Source organism: Staurois parvus, unplaced genomic scaffold, assembly GCF_062004578.1.
Source record: "Staurois parvus isolate SC_StPar_1 unplaced genomic scaffold, SC_StPar_1.0 ptg000237l, whole genome shotgun sequence".
NCBI lineage: Eukaryota > Metazoa > Chordata > Amphibia > Anura > Ranidae > Staurois > Staurois parvus.
The window spans coordinates 4,596,232-4,612,719 of record NW_028318033.1 but is presented as its reverse complement, the minus strand read 5'-3'; the positions used below and the strand labels follow the sequence as shown (position 1 = coordinate 4,612,719).

Genomic DNA, 16,488 nt, shown 5'->3' with positions numbered 1-16,488 from the left:
AAGTGTGAACAAGCCCTAACACTTCTGTGTGAACAGCACTGTGTGCTGCCATGTGCAGAATTTTCAGAGGCGTTTGAGAAGCGTTGAAAAAAGCTTCCCAGACGCCTGCTGACAAAGCTAGTGGGAACTGAGCCTTAGTGAGATTCACCCTCTCTGCTTGTCCTGTGTACAATTATTATCGAAGATGAAAGTGGAAAAAAAATCCCAAATTTTGGGTTGTCACCAGAACAGGAATAGAGGAGAAATCTTCCACTGGGGACACTAGAGACACTCACTTTGGCAGGATTTCCTTCCTGTTGTAACTATGGGACAGGAAGTGCAGGGAAATCTCCCCAATAATGCTTCCTTACTCCAACGCAGAAGAAAAGTTTTTCCTTTAGTCCTACTTTGACCTCGTGATGTGTCATTCGGTTGGCGTGCTCTGCTACCTGTCGTTCTCTTTGAGCTCTGTGCAGCTAGGCCATAGAGGTGAATGCACATTGTACAATCAGATTGTAATATGTATGATACACTTAATGTATAAATAAAGACAAAACGTTTTTTGTTTTGGACAGAGTGGAGAGGAATTAGAACCCCTGTCAGGTTCTGGTCCCCTGTTAGGGAGAGTCACCCTCTCTGTTTGCCCTGTTCAACATTATCTTCGAAAGTAAAAGAAACCCCAAATTTTGGGTTGTCCCCAGAAAATTAATGAAGGGGAAATCTTCCAATGGAGACACTAGTTCTGGTGACCTGGGGGGCCCCAAGGAATTCCCTTAACCACTTGCCCTCCAGAGGATTTACCTTCCTTCCTGACCAGGCCATTTTTCGTGATACGGCGCTGCGTTTCTTTAACTGACAATTGCGTGGTCAAATGAAATGTACGCCTTTTTTCTCCCACAAATTGAGCTTTCTTTCGGTGGTATTTGATCACCTGTGCGGTTTTTATTTTTTGCGCTATCAATAAATGAAATTTATGTCCTTTTTTCCCCCCCACAAATGGAGCTTTCTTTCGGTGGTATTTGATCGCCTGTGCATTTTGTTTTTTTTTTGCGCTATAAACAAATTAAGAGCGATAATTTTGAGAAAAAAAACAATATTTTTGACTTGTTGCTATTAAACATTTCGTCATAAATTTAGGGCAAAATGTATTCTGCGACATGTCTTTGCTAAAAAAAAATCCCAATACGTGTAAATGAATTGGTTTACGTGAAAGTTATAGCGTTTACAAATGGCGGTATATATACTGGAATTTATTGATTTATTTCATACTAGTAATGGCGGCGATCAGCGACTTATAGCGGGACTGCTGTGGGCATTCTGACATTGGGGAGAACTGACTAACTGCCACTGACATCCACAGTGACATTAACATCTGGGGTAATTAACGGGTTAACTGTGTGCTGTATTGCTGTGGGCTGTGTGTGTGTTTCACTGTGTCAGTACATTGCTTTGTATTATTAACCCCTTCCTGCCTAGTGCCATTGCTTTTTATTAGCACTGATCACTGTATTGGTGTCACTGGGGATGTCAGTGGCAGTTAGTTCCCCCCCCCCCCGTGTCAGAATGCCCACCGCAGTCCCACTATAAGTCGCTGATCGACGCCATTACTAGTATAAAATAAATAAATTCCAGTATATATACCGCCATTTGTAAACGCTATAACTTTCACGTAATTTACAATTAATTTACACGTATTGGGATTTTTATTTTAGCAAAGACATGGAGCAGAATACATTTTGACCTAAATTTATGATGGAATTTAATGTTTTATTTACTGGACATGTTTAATAGTAACAAGTCAAAAATATGATTTTTTTGTCTCAAAATGATTGCTCTTATTTTGTTTATGGCGCAAAAATGGCGGCGATCAGCGACTTATAGCGGGACTGCTGTGGGCATTCTGACACTGGGGGGGACTGACTAACTGCCACTGACATCCACAGTGACATTAACATCTAGGGTAATTAACGGGTTAACTGTGCGCTGTTTTGCTGTGGGCTTTGTGTGTGTTTCACTGTGTCAGTACATTGCTTTGTATTATTAACCCCTTCCTGCCGAGTGCCATTGCTTTTTATTAGCACTGATCACTGTATTAGTGTCACTGGGGACGTCAGTGGCAGTTAGTCTCCCCCCCCCCCCCCCCAGTGTCAGAATGCCCACCGCAGTCCCACTATAAGTCGCTGATCGACGCCATTACTAGTATAAAATAAATAAATTCCAGTATATATACCGCCATTTGTAAACGCTATAACTTTCACGTAAACCAATTAATTTACACGTATTGGGATTTTTTTTTTTTAGCAAAGACATGGAGCAGAACACATTTTGGCCTAAATTTATGATGGAATTTAATGTTTTATTTACTGGACATGTTTTATAGCAACAAGTCAAAAATATAGTTTTTTTTTCTCAAAATTATTGCTCTTATTTTGTTTATAGTGCAAAAAAAATACAAAATGCACAGGCAACCAAATACCACCGAAAGAAAATACCGAATATTTGTTAAAATAGTGAGATAAATACCACAAAAAAAATTAAATAAATCATTAAAGTCAGTTCATTAAAAACACACACATTTGTTATTTATCACCTGGTGTTTGCTGGCGGTATTTTAGAAATGTACAAAACAACAATTAGAGGAACTCTGCACTGGCCAGACATTTTAAAGCATACAATGTATCAGTGTGAAAATGTTCTCCTCTGAGCTCAGGTATGAAAATACATTTTATCAGAGGGAGATCATTTTGTGAATGAAGCACACTAGAATGTTTTCATAGTTTCACAGTATTGCTGTGTGCTGCTGGTGCAGTGTTAGCCTGCAAAAAGGCAGGAAGGAGGTAACAGTGCCTGGTATTGAAGTGGTTACATTTTTTATTATTTATTTTATTGATGTTTTTTTCTATACTTTTTCTCCTTTTTTTTTTCATTCAACCTCATTGCTATCACAAGAGATGAACACTATCCATTGTGAAAGCTGGGCAGTAGCAGACACTGTTTACTGAGAGATCTGGGGTCTATTAGACCCCCAATCCCTCCTCTGCCTTCTAGGGCAGCTGATCAAACACAGATCGGTTTGATCGGCTGTCTCCCTGGCTGATATTGATCAGGTAAACAAAGAACTAAAACCAGACATGATGTAATACAAGTCACCTTCAGCTTTGTTTGTCACAGAGGAAAGGAAGAAATCGGATCCTCTTCCAAGCCCTTTAATAGTGATTGGGAGTGAATATAGCTGCTCGATCACTTTTACCTGAAAGAGCATCACCAGCAGAAAAAATTTATACCGGAATCATGGATGCCGCTGAGCCAAGATCCTGGCATAGCTGTTTCCAGTCCAAGATGTATATATACTGTATGTACACTGGATCACTGGATGGGAAGCAGTTAAAGGTGGCCATATGCATGTTGATCTGTGGTTGATGTACGTACAAACAGGCAATTTATCATCAATGAAAATATTGAACCATGCATTACATAAACTTTTAATTGTGTGAATATATCATAAATGATTTCTTTAACCACTTGCCCTCCAGAGGATTTACCCCCCTTCCTGACCAGGCCATTTTTTGCAATACGGCACTGCATTATTTTAACTGACAATTGCGCGGTCATGCAACGCTGCACCCAAACAAAATTTACTTTTCTTCCCACAAATAGAGCTTTCTTTTGCATTATAAAAAAAGACAGACAATTTTGAGAAAAAAAACAATATTTTTTACTTTTTTCTATTAAAAATGTCCAGTACAAAATTTTTTTTAAAAATCAGATTTTGTCATGAATTAAGGGCAACGTGGATTCTGCTACATGCCTTTGCTAAAATAGACATGGCGGTATATATACTGGATTTTTTTTTTCATATATACCAGTAATTCCGACATTTAGCAACTTATAGTGGGGCTGAGGTGGGCATTCTGACACTGGGGGGAACTAACTGTCACTGACATCCCCAGTGACACTAATACAGTGATCAATTCTAATAAAAAGCACTGACACTGTACTAATGGCACTGGGCAGGAAGGGGTTAACATCTGGGGCGATCAAAGGGTTAATTGTGTGCTGTTTTGCAGTGTGTGTGCTTTACTGTGTAAGCACACTGCTTTGTATGACTCTGCTATGCAGAGCCATACAGAGCAGTGTGCAGGTGCTGACATGGGAGAGATCTGTTTTGTTTACATACAGGTCTCTCCCCCATCCGTGATGCATGGTGTTCGCCAGGTACTTGCGGGGAATCACGGGCTGCCGCTACCTGGAAATGCAAAATCACGTATATATACGTGATTTTGCGCACCCTTGCCACCCTGTAGCAGTATTTCTGCTATAGGGTGGCTGGAAAGGGGTTAAGGGTATCCCTTGGGGCTCCCCCAGGTCACCAGAACTAGTGTCGATTTTTTTTGCTGTCTGTATCCAATTGGGGAGATTTCCCTTCACTTCCTTTCCCATAGCCAAAAGAGGAAGTGAGAAGAAATTCCTCCAAAGTGAGGGAATCCCAGGTTGTCGCCAAATCTTGTGTCCCTATTAGATTTCCCCTCTGTTACTGTACAAGGGAAAACCCCAATGTATTCCCTTGGGACAAATAAAAGGGTGAATCTCCCCAATGGGGACACAGGCTAATGAAAACCTGACAGATGTTCTAATCCCTCTCCACTTTATGCAAAGCTAAAAAAAAGTTTTGCCTTTAGTTTTACATTAACGACCCTATAAGAAATTATTTCTTATCGTGTTTTTCTGCCTCCTTGTAACTTTCTCTGTGAGCTCCCAAACCACTCATTTCCCCCTCACTTCCATTTGTATGGAATGAGCAGTGCATATTAGTTGCATTCATGTGAATTGCTCTTTGCACACTACAAAGCCCATAGCTCATAGTCCATCTCAGGAGTGAGCAAGAGAGGGTGGCTACTTTCCTTACCTACAGTGCGACCATGGAAACTGAACGTTGTCACCCTGTAACAGGAAGTCAGATCACAAGGAGTCTAAAGGAGCCTGACAGCAATAGAAAATACTTTTCTGAGTTAAATATGTTACCCACACATTTCATATTCCTGATTTGTTCCTTGCTGTACCATGTACTTGTGTTAAAAAGCAGGTTTTCTTTTTTCTCAGAAAATAGATGTGAGCACTCCCCTCTTCTGAGTCACCCCTTGTTTTTGCACCCTGCCCACCTCCAAGCACCACCCTTGGATCAACCCCCTATCCACCTCCCAGTACCACCCTTGGATCAACCCCCTATCCACCTCCCAGTACCACCCTTGGATCAACCCCCTATCCACCTCCCAGTACCACCCTTGGATCAACCCCCTATCCACCTCCCAGTACCACCCTTGGATCATCCCCCTTATCCACCTCCCAGTACCACCCATTTTAGAGAAAACAGAATCAAGGATCATTTGGTGGTGCAAAGTAATTTGTATAGAATTTGTTAAAGTGGTTCTAAACCTCAGACATGAAATATAAACAAAGCATATCCCTCTATAGCAGTGGTTCTCAACCTTTCTAATGCCGCGATCCCTTAATACAGTTCCTCATGTTGTGGTGACCCCCAACCATAAAATTATTTTCATTGCTACTTCATAACTGTAATTTTGCAGTGGGAGGAGTAGTGCCATGTCATTGGTGTCAGTGGAAGGAGTAGTGCCCCATCACTGATGTCAGTGGGATGAATAGTGCCCCATCGTTGGTATCAGTGGGAGGAATAGTGCCCCATCGTTGGTATCAGTGGGAGGAATAGTGCCCCATCATTGGTGTCAGTGGGATAAATAGTGCCCCATCATTGGTATCAGTGGGAGGAATAGTGCCCCATCACTGATGTCAGTGGGATGAATAGTGCCCCATCACTGGTGTCAGTGGGAGGAATAGTGCCCCATCACTGATGTCAGTGGGAGGAATAGTGCCCCATCGTTGATGTCAGTGGGAGGAATAGTGCCCCATCGTTGGTATCAGTGGGAGGAATAGTGCCCCATTGTTGGTGTCAGTGGGAGGAATAGTGCCCCATCGTTGGAGTCAGTGGGAGGAATAGTGCCCCATCATTGGTGTCAGTGGGAGGAATAGTGCCCCATCATTGGTGTCAGTGGGAGGAGTAGTGCCCCATCATTGGTGTCAGTGGGAGGAGTAGTGCCCCATCATTGGTGTCAGTGGGGGGAGTAGTGCCCCATCATTGGTGTCAGTGGGGGGAGTAGTGCCCCATCATTGGTGTCAGTGGGAGGAATAGTGCCCCATCACTGGTGTCAGTGGGGAGAGTAGTGCCCCATCACTGGTGTCAGTGGGAGTAGTGCCCCATCACTGGTGTCAGTGGGAGGAATAGTGCCACATCACTGGTGTCAGTGGGAGGAATAGTGCCCCATCATTGGTGTCAGTGGGAGGAATAGTGCCCCATCATTGATGTCAGTGTGGTGGAGGGGAGAATAGTGCCCCATCATTGGGGTCGGGGGGGGGGGGAAATAGTGTCCCATCGTTGGTGTCAGTGGGGGGAGGAATAGTGCCCCATCATTGGTGTCAGTGGGAGGAATAGTGCCCCATCATTGATGTCAGTGTGGTGGAGGGGAGAATAGTGCCCCATCGTTGGTGTCAGTGGGGGGAGGAATAGTGCCCCATCGTTGGTGTCAGTGGGGGGAGGAATAGTGCCCCATCGTTGGTGTCAGTGGGGGGAGGAATAGTGCCCCATCGTTGGTGTCAGTGGGGGGAGGAATAGTGCCCCATCGTTGGTGTCAGTGGGGGGAGGAATAGTGCCCCATCGTTGGTGTCAGTGGGGGGAGGAATAGTGCCCCATCGTTGGTGTCAGTGGGGGGAGGAATAGTGCCCCATCGTTGGTGTCAGTGGGGGGAGGAATAGTGCCCCATCGTTGGTGTCAGTGGGGGGAGGAATAGTGCCACATCGTTGGTGTCAGTGGGGGGAGGAATAGTGCCCCATCGTTGGTGTCAGTTGGGGGAGGAATAGTGCCCCATCGTTGGTATTAGTGACACAAATGATGGGGCACTATTCCTCCCACTGACACCAATGATACTTACTTTGCTGACCCCTGCTCCAGCCTGGGCTCGCTCTCTCACTTACCTGTCAGCTGTCTTCCTTCTCTGGCCGCTCTCCTCTTCACTCGCTCCGGCAGCTCCCTCGGTCTTCTTTGATGTACGCGCGCTGCCGCTCGGCTCCTCCTCTCCAAGCTCCACCTCCTCGCCGGTGATTGGCCGCCTGTGTGCCTCTCCTGAGCTACAGTTCCGGTGGCCAATCAGCGGCGAGGAGGCGGAGCTGCTGAGCGATCCCGGAGGTGTGGCCAGGTGACAGCAGCGTATCATCCCGCCCACACATCGCCGGAGACTGCAGCGGTGTCTCGGTTCCTAAGACCATCGGAAATATGTGTTTTCCGATGGTCTTAGGCGACCCCTGGGAAATGGTCGTTCGACCCCCAAAGGGGTCGCGACCCCCAGGTTGAGAACCGCTGCTCTATAGTGTGAAACACTTCTGACAAGTTTTCCTGACACCAAGAGAAAATGGTGACAGGGGAGGGACCTCCAACAGATTTACAGCCTCAGCTCTGTTCCTGTGTGCTGTGTGAAGGGGGGGTGTCTCTTCCCCCACCCAATCATCTCTCAGAATTCTCCTCAGTAAGCTCTGCACGGTGTAACTTCAACTCTCCGCCCCCCTTTTTTATGTACCCACCGACAAGCTTTATAAATTCAGTACTTTAAATGGATATAGAGAAGAGAGGACTGCAGATAAACAGGTACAACTTATGTAGGAGGCTTTGTTTCCTTTCTGTGTATCACCTGAAGTCAGTCACTTCACTGGGTATATGTAAAGGTTTACATTACAACCACCTTACTGATAACAAGAAAAGCAGTAAAAAAAGATCCCCTGCAGCCAGGAACAATAGATCCCCCAGCAACAGTAGACCTCTCCAGCAACTGTAGATCCTCTCAGCACAAAATACCCCCACAGCAACTACAGATCAACCCCAGGAATATTAGACCCCCGCAAGCAACAATAGATCCCTGAATAAACTATAAATCCCCCAGCATCAGTAGACCCTCCAGCACACCACATCACCGAAACCCTTGTCATTACATATGTCAATGTTGAAGGTGCTGGAACTGCCTTTCTCAATGTTCCCCCTGGAAAAAGCCCTGCTAAAAAGAATACTCTTTGTATTTCTTCTTTTGTGTGGAAAAAAAGGAAATAACTGGTGATCCAGCCAGTGCCCTGGCTTTCCTATTTCAGACTGACCATGCTAGGCGTGAGAGCACATCCATCCCAGTGTTCTCAGTTTTGAAGCTGTGCTTGAAGAGCAGCCTATCTGTCCTCCAACGGTCACATTTGTGCATGCACACACCCCTATTACTGGGCAGATTAGTGTACTGCTGTTTCTCTACACCCTAGCTCTCTAAGCCCTGTATGCAGGTGAAAACAGGGATTATGTGATCACTTATAAAAAAAAAGAACAAACAATAATGTCTGATGACGTATTAGTCCCTGCGTCTGATCATACTCTGTATTACTATAGTATGGAGATGGGTGGAAGGAGAAGAATGACCCCGGGCTGGGAAGGTTTCTGAATCTGGTTATAGTTTAACAGACATTGCAGAGTACAGAGCGGTGTGTCCACTCCTGTCATTGTCTGTCCAGACATCCAGGAGGAGAGCTGGTAATACAAAGCCTGCTGTACATGTCTTAGGCTACATTCACACCTGAGCGGATGGACACACTTGCAGAGCCGTGATTTCCTAATGGCACCCCAAACTCAGATCACAGTCCCACATTTTGTCATGTGACAAAACGGGCAAAAAAAATGCAAAATGTGCTTTGCTCAGTGCCAAAAAAAAGGTACTTGAGCTACTTTGGAGTGTATGTTGCATGCAGGGCAGTCCATTCAAGTGAATAGTCTTCCCTTTGCTATGGTGCAGCAAATGCACCAAAAATCTTGTGTTGTACAGGCAGGGTGGATTTGATTGAAATCAAACTGATTTAAATCACGATTTAAATCACTAGTCAGTAAGGCTTGATTTAAATCCTAGTTTTCTACATAAAGACTAATTCTTGCTGGTATAACTTTAATATGCAAGTAGATGAAGATTTTTAGAATAACAACTTTTCATATTAGTTTTTTTATCCCCAGTTTAATAGGTTAATCATTCATATTTAACTTTTCTGTTGTACTTAGGAAGGAGAAAAATAATCATTACCTTAATAATAACAATTTAAATAGATTTATTCATCTGAAACAATAACATTCCAGCATATGGTATTTGCTCAAACATCCATGTTTGTTAACTAATTTGGCTAAACAAAATATATATATTTTCAGAAACTTAGACTGTCAGCCCCTTCCTCCTCACACTTCGTTTCACTTTCTTCTTGTGCAGATCTATTCCACTCCAAACAATCAGAAAAATATTGTTTCTATTCTATTCACTGAACTTCTTGAAACTTAGCACTGAAGGGGTTGATTCTGTATTCATAGGTTTGTAGAGGTTAGGATGAAGGTCTTTTTCTTAACTCTGTTCATGTTATAACATTTTTGCTGTGAAGAAGAGGCATGTGATCTCCGCTGAGTCAAATTCAGTTTTGAGAACTGCAAAAGTAAACCAAACATCTGTGATAATATCTTGTAGGCAGAGAAACTGCCCAATAATCTTACAAAAACCTCTGGAAGAGCATGACATTGTGAATGGATTCATGGAATTTATTTACCAAAAAAATTAAACATATACAGCCTTATTCTACATAATTAAAAAACTAATCTTTATTTCATGATGGAATAACCTTTGGATGGTAATATATTTTCCTCAAAAAGCATTTTATTTAAAAAAAATTGATTTAAATAAAAAAAATCTAATTTAAATCAAAAAAAATCCGATTTTTTTAAATTTTTTTTTAAAAAGCATTGATTTTTATCCACCCTGTGCAGAGGTGTGTATGGGGCCTTATATGTCGCAATAGCTGTAAAGTCATTGGATGTTCTGTTATGTAGGCCATAGAGGGTTAGTTTATCGACCGATTTTTCATCCAAAAAACAAAACATCGTTCGTTCTGTAATCTGATGTTGCCACCAATGATTTAAAAAATCATCCATTTTTCACAAATTTTCCATCATGACCGATAAACGAAATGAGGAGGAACTGCGACAATTGGCCGATGCCATTGCCCCACTAACTGTGCGAAAATCGGCCGATTAATTTTTCGGATGAAAAATCGGCTGATAAACGAACCGTCTATTGCCTGCATTAGTGTCATGATTTTGTGGTTTTATCTTGTTCCATCTTCTCCATACATGTGTTGGGAAGTGTTCAGGATGGACACTGATAACTATTACGTTTACGTACACATTTTCATTCGCATAAATTAACCCTTTTGCGACCGGAGTTTTTTGACGGTTTTTGACTAAGTGTCCTTACTGTTTAAAATCCAGTAACACACTGTCTCACCCTGCTCTATACATGCTCTGTTGCTCTCTATTTTTAGCCACTGTGCTGAAATTGTAGATGCTGATCTGCGGACAACCTAAAGATTTACTGCTGCTCAGGGGCTCTGGGCTATAGCAAAATGGTGGCCTTCAGCAAGAAGAAACTGGAACAATGCTGGAGGCAATTTACAGCACACACTAATTTTGGTAGCATAATTATTAATATGGAATTTATTCTCCTTGCTAAAGAACCTTATTCTTTATCACGTTGTTATGAGAAATGTTTCACTTTGAACACATGGGTACATTTGAAAGCAGCCTAGAGTTGGGCTTCAAAAGGAGTAATGTGGTTAAAGTAGAACTAAAGGCAGAACTTTATTTTAAGTTTGTATAGAGTCAAAACAGGAAGTGAGAGGTAATATCTCCAAAGTGAGGGAACCTGTAGTTTACCAGATCTAGTGTCCCCACTGGAAGATTTCTCTTTTATTCCTGTTTGGGTGACAACTCAAAATTTGGGATTCTCTTTCACTTTTGTGATAGCAGTAAACAGGACAGATATAGGTAAAGCATTTCTCTGGACAAATCCTTTTTTTTTTTTCATTTTGTACAGAGTGAAGTAAGACCCTGTGTCAAATTTTATTTGCTGTCTATTTACTCCTTTATTAGTACTGGTGACCACTGAGAGAGACAGTGAAGGGAAATCTAAAATTTGACAAAATCCCCAGAACAAGAGGTAAGCGGAGATCTTTCAATAAGGATGCCTTTTTTGGGAATACTTGTCTAAGCCTTGGTTCACACTGAATGCGACTTTGAAATTGCGCTTCCTCACTTGGAGTAGTGCGATTTCAAAGCTGCAGATCAGTGCAATTTGTACCTCCGATTTCATTGTGACTTGCACAGAAATCAATTAAAGTTGCAATGAAATCAGAAAAAAGTAGTACAGGAACTATTTTTGAAATCAGACTACTTCAAATAGCACTGATTAAGACAGTGCCATAGAAATACATTAGATGCGACTTCTTCATGTGCGATTTGTAAATTGCATGTCGCACCTGAAGTAGTAGTGTGAACCAGGGCCAAGAGGGGAATTCACCTCCCCCCCACACTTTGGGAGGTTTTTTATAACTTCCTGTTTGCATCTCTGGCACAGGAAGAAAAGTCAAATTTCCCTGATGGTAGACCGCAAAAAGATAAACTGTACTTGGTTTTACCCTTCCCAACTCCATCCAAAACACAAAAAAGATTGGTCTGTACACTTTAGGTGAAGTTCTATATATCTTGTACTGATTTATCCATGAGTCTTTCCATTTCCCAGCTCCAGCAAGTGAACTCTGTAGCCATCCATATCAGTCTTAGACCATCATGCCTGCAGAACACAAAGTCAGCTTTTGGACAGAGGCCTCCCAGCAAGTTTTGGCTGGCGGATCAGCAGGTAAGTGACTATTTGCTAATCATTGCTGACTACTGGAGCAAGCTTCTCTTTCTGTAGAAGTTTAATTTACCCAATCAGATTTTAGTTTTGATTTTGAAAAAATAAAGTGTGTTCTGCACTACAGAGCAAAGTGTTTTTGACAAATTTCATACTGTCTGGACCACATGCACAGCCAATTTTGTGTCTTCCTTTTTTTGATTCCCAATCCCTCATTACCGAACAGTCTTCGCGTCTTTTGTCTAGCGGCCTCTCCTCCACCCCTGCTCTCTTCTTCTTATCTTCTTTTTTTACTTATCTTCTTTCTGCCTCCTCCCCTACCTTCTTCCCCCTTCTTTTTTTGCAACCCGTCAAATGGGCCAGATTACTTTTAAAAATACATCAATAATATTGTGAATTAACTTACACTGGTTTTCATCTCTCCCTTTCTCCCATTGGTAGATCTATTATATTTTAGCCTAGTCTGTGTTCTTGCAATGCAGTTCAATGCCACACTTGGCTTTCTTGTCTGTCATGATGTACTATAACAGCTTTGTGATCAGATACAGTGCTGGATTACCAAATAGGCAGAATAGGCATTGGCCTATGGACTACACTCGGTTTAAGGGCCCCGTAACAGATCAAACTAACATTAATTTGATGTTGAAAGAAAATTACAATGAGGCTTTCTTAAATTTATAAAAATAAAAAGAAATCTGCTCTCTCCATGTGTCCGCACGTATTCCCAATTGCTTTTGATTAATGGAATCCCGCTCCTATGTTTAGTGGGTGAGAGAGTATAAATGTTACAATTTTAAACCATTTTTTTGTATGCTACGAGGAAGGACTGTATAAGCTGCATTAGCATTTTGGGCACTGTATCACTTTATATGTAGCCAATAATGATTTTTTTATCAAAAGTAAAAGCAAGGCAATGATTCAGAAATCTCATAAACCCATATTTTATTCTTAATAGAAAACATATAAAATTAATAAACTGAGAAAATTTACCATTTAAAAAAAAAATAATGTAATTTTGAAATTGATAGCAGCAACATGTCTCAAAAAAGTTGGGACAGGACCATGTTTACCATAGTGTAGCATCCCCTCTTCTTTTAACAACACTTTGTAAATGTCTGGGAACTGAGGAGACCAGTTGCTCTTTTGAGAGAGGTATGTTGTCCCGTTCTTGCCTGATAAAGGATTTTAACTGCTCAACAGTCGTGAGTCTTTGTTGTATTTTTAGTTTCAAGATACACCATTATCAGTTGGTGAAAAGTCTGGACTGCGGGTAGGCCAGTTAAGCACCCAGACTCTACTACGCATTTGCCCTCTATATAAAAATAAATTGTTTTGGCTGGAGTTTCAGCTTGAGGACTTATTCACTGCTTTTTTGCATTGCTTTAATGTACATGTCGCACAATCATTTGTGTTGCATTATAGTGGAGTTTAACTCCTAAAAGAGTGTTGGTTCCACTTTAGCACTCCCCACCCTTGGCAGACGTGGGATTTTTTTTTTTAGCCCAGCCCCACTGCCATTTTAACCTAGGCCAGAATGATGTGTACCTGGTCCTGCAGCCTCCTGGAATATTTAAATCACATTTCCCAAGGGGCTGCAGGATCGGCGTACAGACACAGAACAGCCAGGGGACAGTCTAGAGGGTGGGCTAAGGGACGGTCTGGAGGGTGGGCTGGGGAGGGCAGGTCCCACACATCACATGAGCTGGCTGCCTGCATACAGAGGCAGCCAGCTAAAGAGAAAGAAGACGGTGGCGTGGGACCCTCTGTGTGGAACCCGAACAGTGGATCTCAGCAGGAAAACACTGGATTCACTGTGCTGAACCCTAACTGATCTCCAAATTGACAACCAGAATATATATATATATATATATATATATTATTTTTTTTTGCTTGTACCTAAAACTCACAGCCAAGGTACACAAGCACCCAACACTCCCAGGAATATACAATGTTGAAGAGATTGACAAAGCACTGGAAAAAAGCAAATGTAGGATATCTGGGTGACCAGAGAGGTGAGTATAAGGGCTGGGACCTTCATTTTAGCACTTTTGTTTTTTTAAGTGGAACTTTACCCATAACAGTTTGATAACAATTAATGATCTTTAACAAAAGAACTTTTATTCCACATTAATAATTATGCTACCAAAATTAATGTGTGCTCTAAATTGCCTCCAACGTTGCTCCTGATTTTTCTTGCTGGTGGTTGCCATTTTGTTGAAGCTCAGAGCAGTCACTTCCTTATTGGAAACTCTCTGCATCTCCTTGGTCTCAAAAGCTATATGTCACTTTCTTCAATTCAAATATGTACATGTCAAGCCTTGATAGTATTCCTTGGCTCACCTAGAGAGGAATGCTTTACAGTGTGAAGTTCACAGGGAGAAAGAAGAGGATTTTAGGAAGATAAGATAAGACACTATCCTTGTAAGTTTAACTCTTTTGTATCTCCTTGGCAGCAGAGTTTGTCCTGTCACCTCTCCTGCTTTTCTTTTCTCTCTCAAGTTAACTCAGAACATTCTATGTCATTCCTGTTGCTTTCTTCCCCCTTCAGCAACAGTAAATCTTAAAGCTGTCAGCAGATCAGCCTCTATTGCCTCTGATTTTAGGAACAGTGCTGAGAATAGAGTGCAACTGATCATGTGAAGAGCAGGATGAGACAGTGTATTACTGAATTTTAAACATTATAGCACTTATTTTTAATGTTTTACATAGCTACACCTGCAGAAAGGGCCAGCATGATGTTATATAGCAGGACTTCATTTTCTGACTAAAGTTCCATTTTACATTGATAGGGTCGCTTTAATGAACAACATACATATAAAAGCAGACTTGATTTCAATAAGCCTAAATATAGTGTTTAAAGTCCCAAATGAAAGTCCCAAAAAGATAATCTTTGTCTGCTTAATTTTGATTTATTTATGTATGTACTTCAGGGGAAGGATTGTTAAAGTGACTTGGTGGGGTGTTTTAAGTAAGGAAGGATAGTGCTGTTATTTGTAATATTATACATATAAAAGCGCTGCCCAGATACGATAAGTGAAAAATAACATAAACTAAACATCCATCACACATGAAATCAATGTAATAAATAAATAAAGTCTTTAGTATCAGAATTAATTATTGAAATAGTGCATGTGATTCTTCCATAAATAATTCATGCTCTGTGCTCCCCACCGGTGTCCCCACTCAGTCACCAGCTGCAGCGGACTCTTATAATGAAACGAGTCAATCACACTTTGGTGGGGCAAGTGAAGTTCTGCTAAGTCTTGTAGTCCTCCTGGGGTTAACTGTGTTGTCACCCTCAAAAAAGCAGCAGCCTACAAATTCACTTTTAGTTGCATTATACTACAGAGTTGATTGGTATACACAATTTGTTTATATAATTTGTCCTGGGTGCAGGTTAACTACTACAGGGTCACTTTAATATCATTGGAAATGAGTGCAGATTTTTTTCACTGCTGATTACTTGACAAGATCAGCATTAAAATGTGACAAAGATCATAGAATAACTTTGAAATGTAAAAGTGATCATTAATATTTTGTTCTACACTTCAGTGATCTTGTTTCATGTCACAGGTTGGTTTTCTAGGTAATTGCATTATATTTATGTTTGTGTTCCTGGTTTTAATCCGTTATTGCTTCATTCCTTAAACTTTCTACCTCATTATTTTTGCCCCACATCTCCATCACACTCTTTGTTCTTTTAAACATTATTTTTTTTTAATCTGCTTCATATAACAATAATTCTTTGATTCCATCAGCACTGTGTTTGGTTCTATTAAACAGCGTGGTAATTTAAAGCAAGCTGCACATTTACAGAACACTGGGGAGGAATGTGCTGAACCAATACCTTTCTCAGTAGGTGAAATGTGAAGTTTCTGGCTCTCGCTAATGATCAGGACTTTGGAATTTCTGCCTTAGTAATGCCATATAGTTTACTGTGTGCCAGTGGTTTTGCTGTTAATGGAACAGATATTGCTCAGTGCCAGGTATCGGCTGATCTTGGCAGGGTCAGCGCTCTTAATGTGGTACCTCTTGTGACTTCAGTACAGAAGCAATAGGTATAAATAAAGAAATCAAGTTTAAACTGGAACTATGAACAAATTTGTTTTACATATGATTCTGCCTTTCATTAGCATTAATACATCAGCTTTTGTTTTTCTGAGTCCTTCCCATATTCTAGTTTAGGGATCTCAAAACCTTCTGAACAAAGGGCATGTTTATTGTCCTTCAGACCTTAAGAGGGCAAGACTGTGGCAAGTGGGAGTAGAAAATGTCTTGGGGTCATTGGGAGTAAACCATGCCCATGTTTGGGATTAGTGAAGGAATAGTGCCCCATCGCTGGTGTCAGTGAGAGAAATAGTGTCCCATCCTTGGCATCATTGAGAGGAATTGTGCCCCAACGTTTGGTGTCAGTGGGAGGAATCGAGTCCAATTGTTGGTGTCATTGGGAGGAATTGTGCCCCATTATTGATGTCATTGAGAAGAAAAAGTGCCCCATCAGTGTTAGTGGGAAGAATAGTGCCCCATTGTTGGTGTCATTGGGAGGAATAGTGCCCCATTGTTCTTGTCAGTGGGAGGAATTTCATTCTCATTGTTGGGGTCAATGCATGGAATAGTGCCCCAAGGGCCGGATAAAGGTAAGTGAAGGGTGGCATCTGGCACCCAGATCACAGTTTGGAGGCCACTGTTTTAC

General features: G+C 41.6%; 1 protein-coding gene across 3 annotated transcripts in view; it reads left to right on the top strand.

The window, feature by feature from the left end:
- Positions 1–16,488, top strand: part of SLC25A21 (solute carrier family 25 member 21) — a 533,123-nt gene that overhangs the window by 1,198 nt on the left and 515,437 nt on the right. For 2 of the 3 annotated variants that reach the window (XM_089680272.1, XM_089680270.1), the window contains exon 2: positions 11,682–11,798. In XM_089680272.1, coding sequence (XP_089536398.1) covers positions 11,729–11,798 — 70 coding nt within the window. In that variant the 5' untranslated portion in view covers positions 11,682–11,728. Of the gene's footprint in view, positions 1–11,079; positions 11,100–11,681; positions 11,799–16,488 lie in introns of those variants that run through there. The other variant, XM_089680271.1, reaches the window with a different exon arrangement.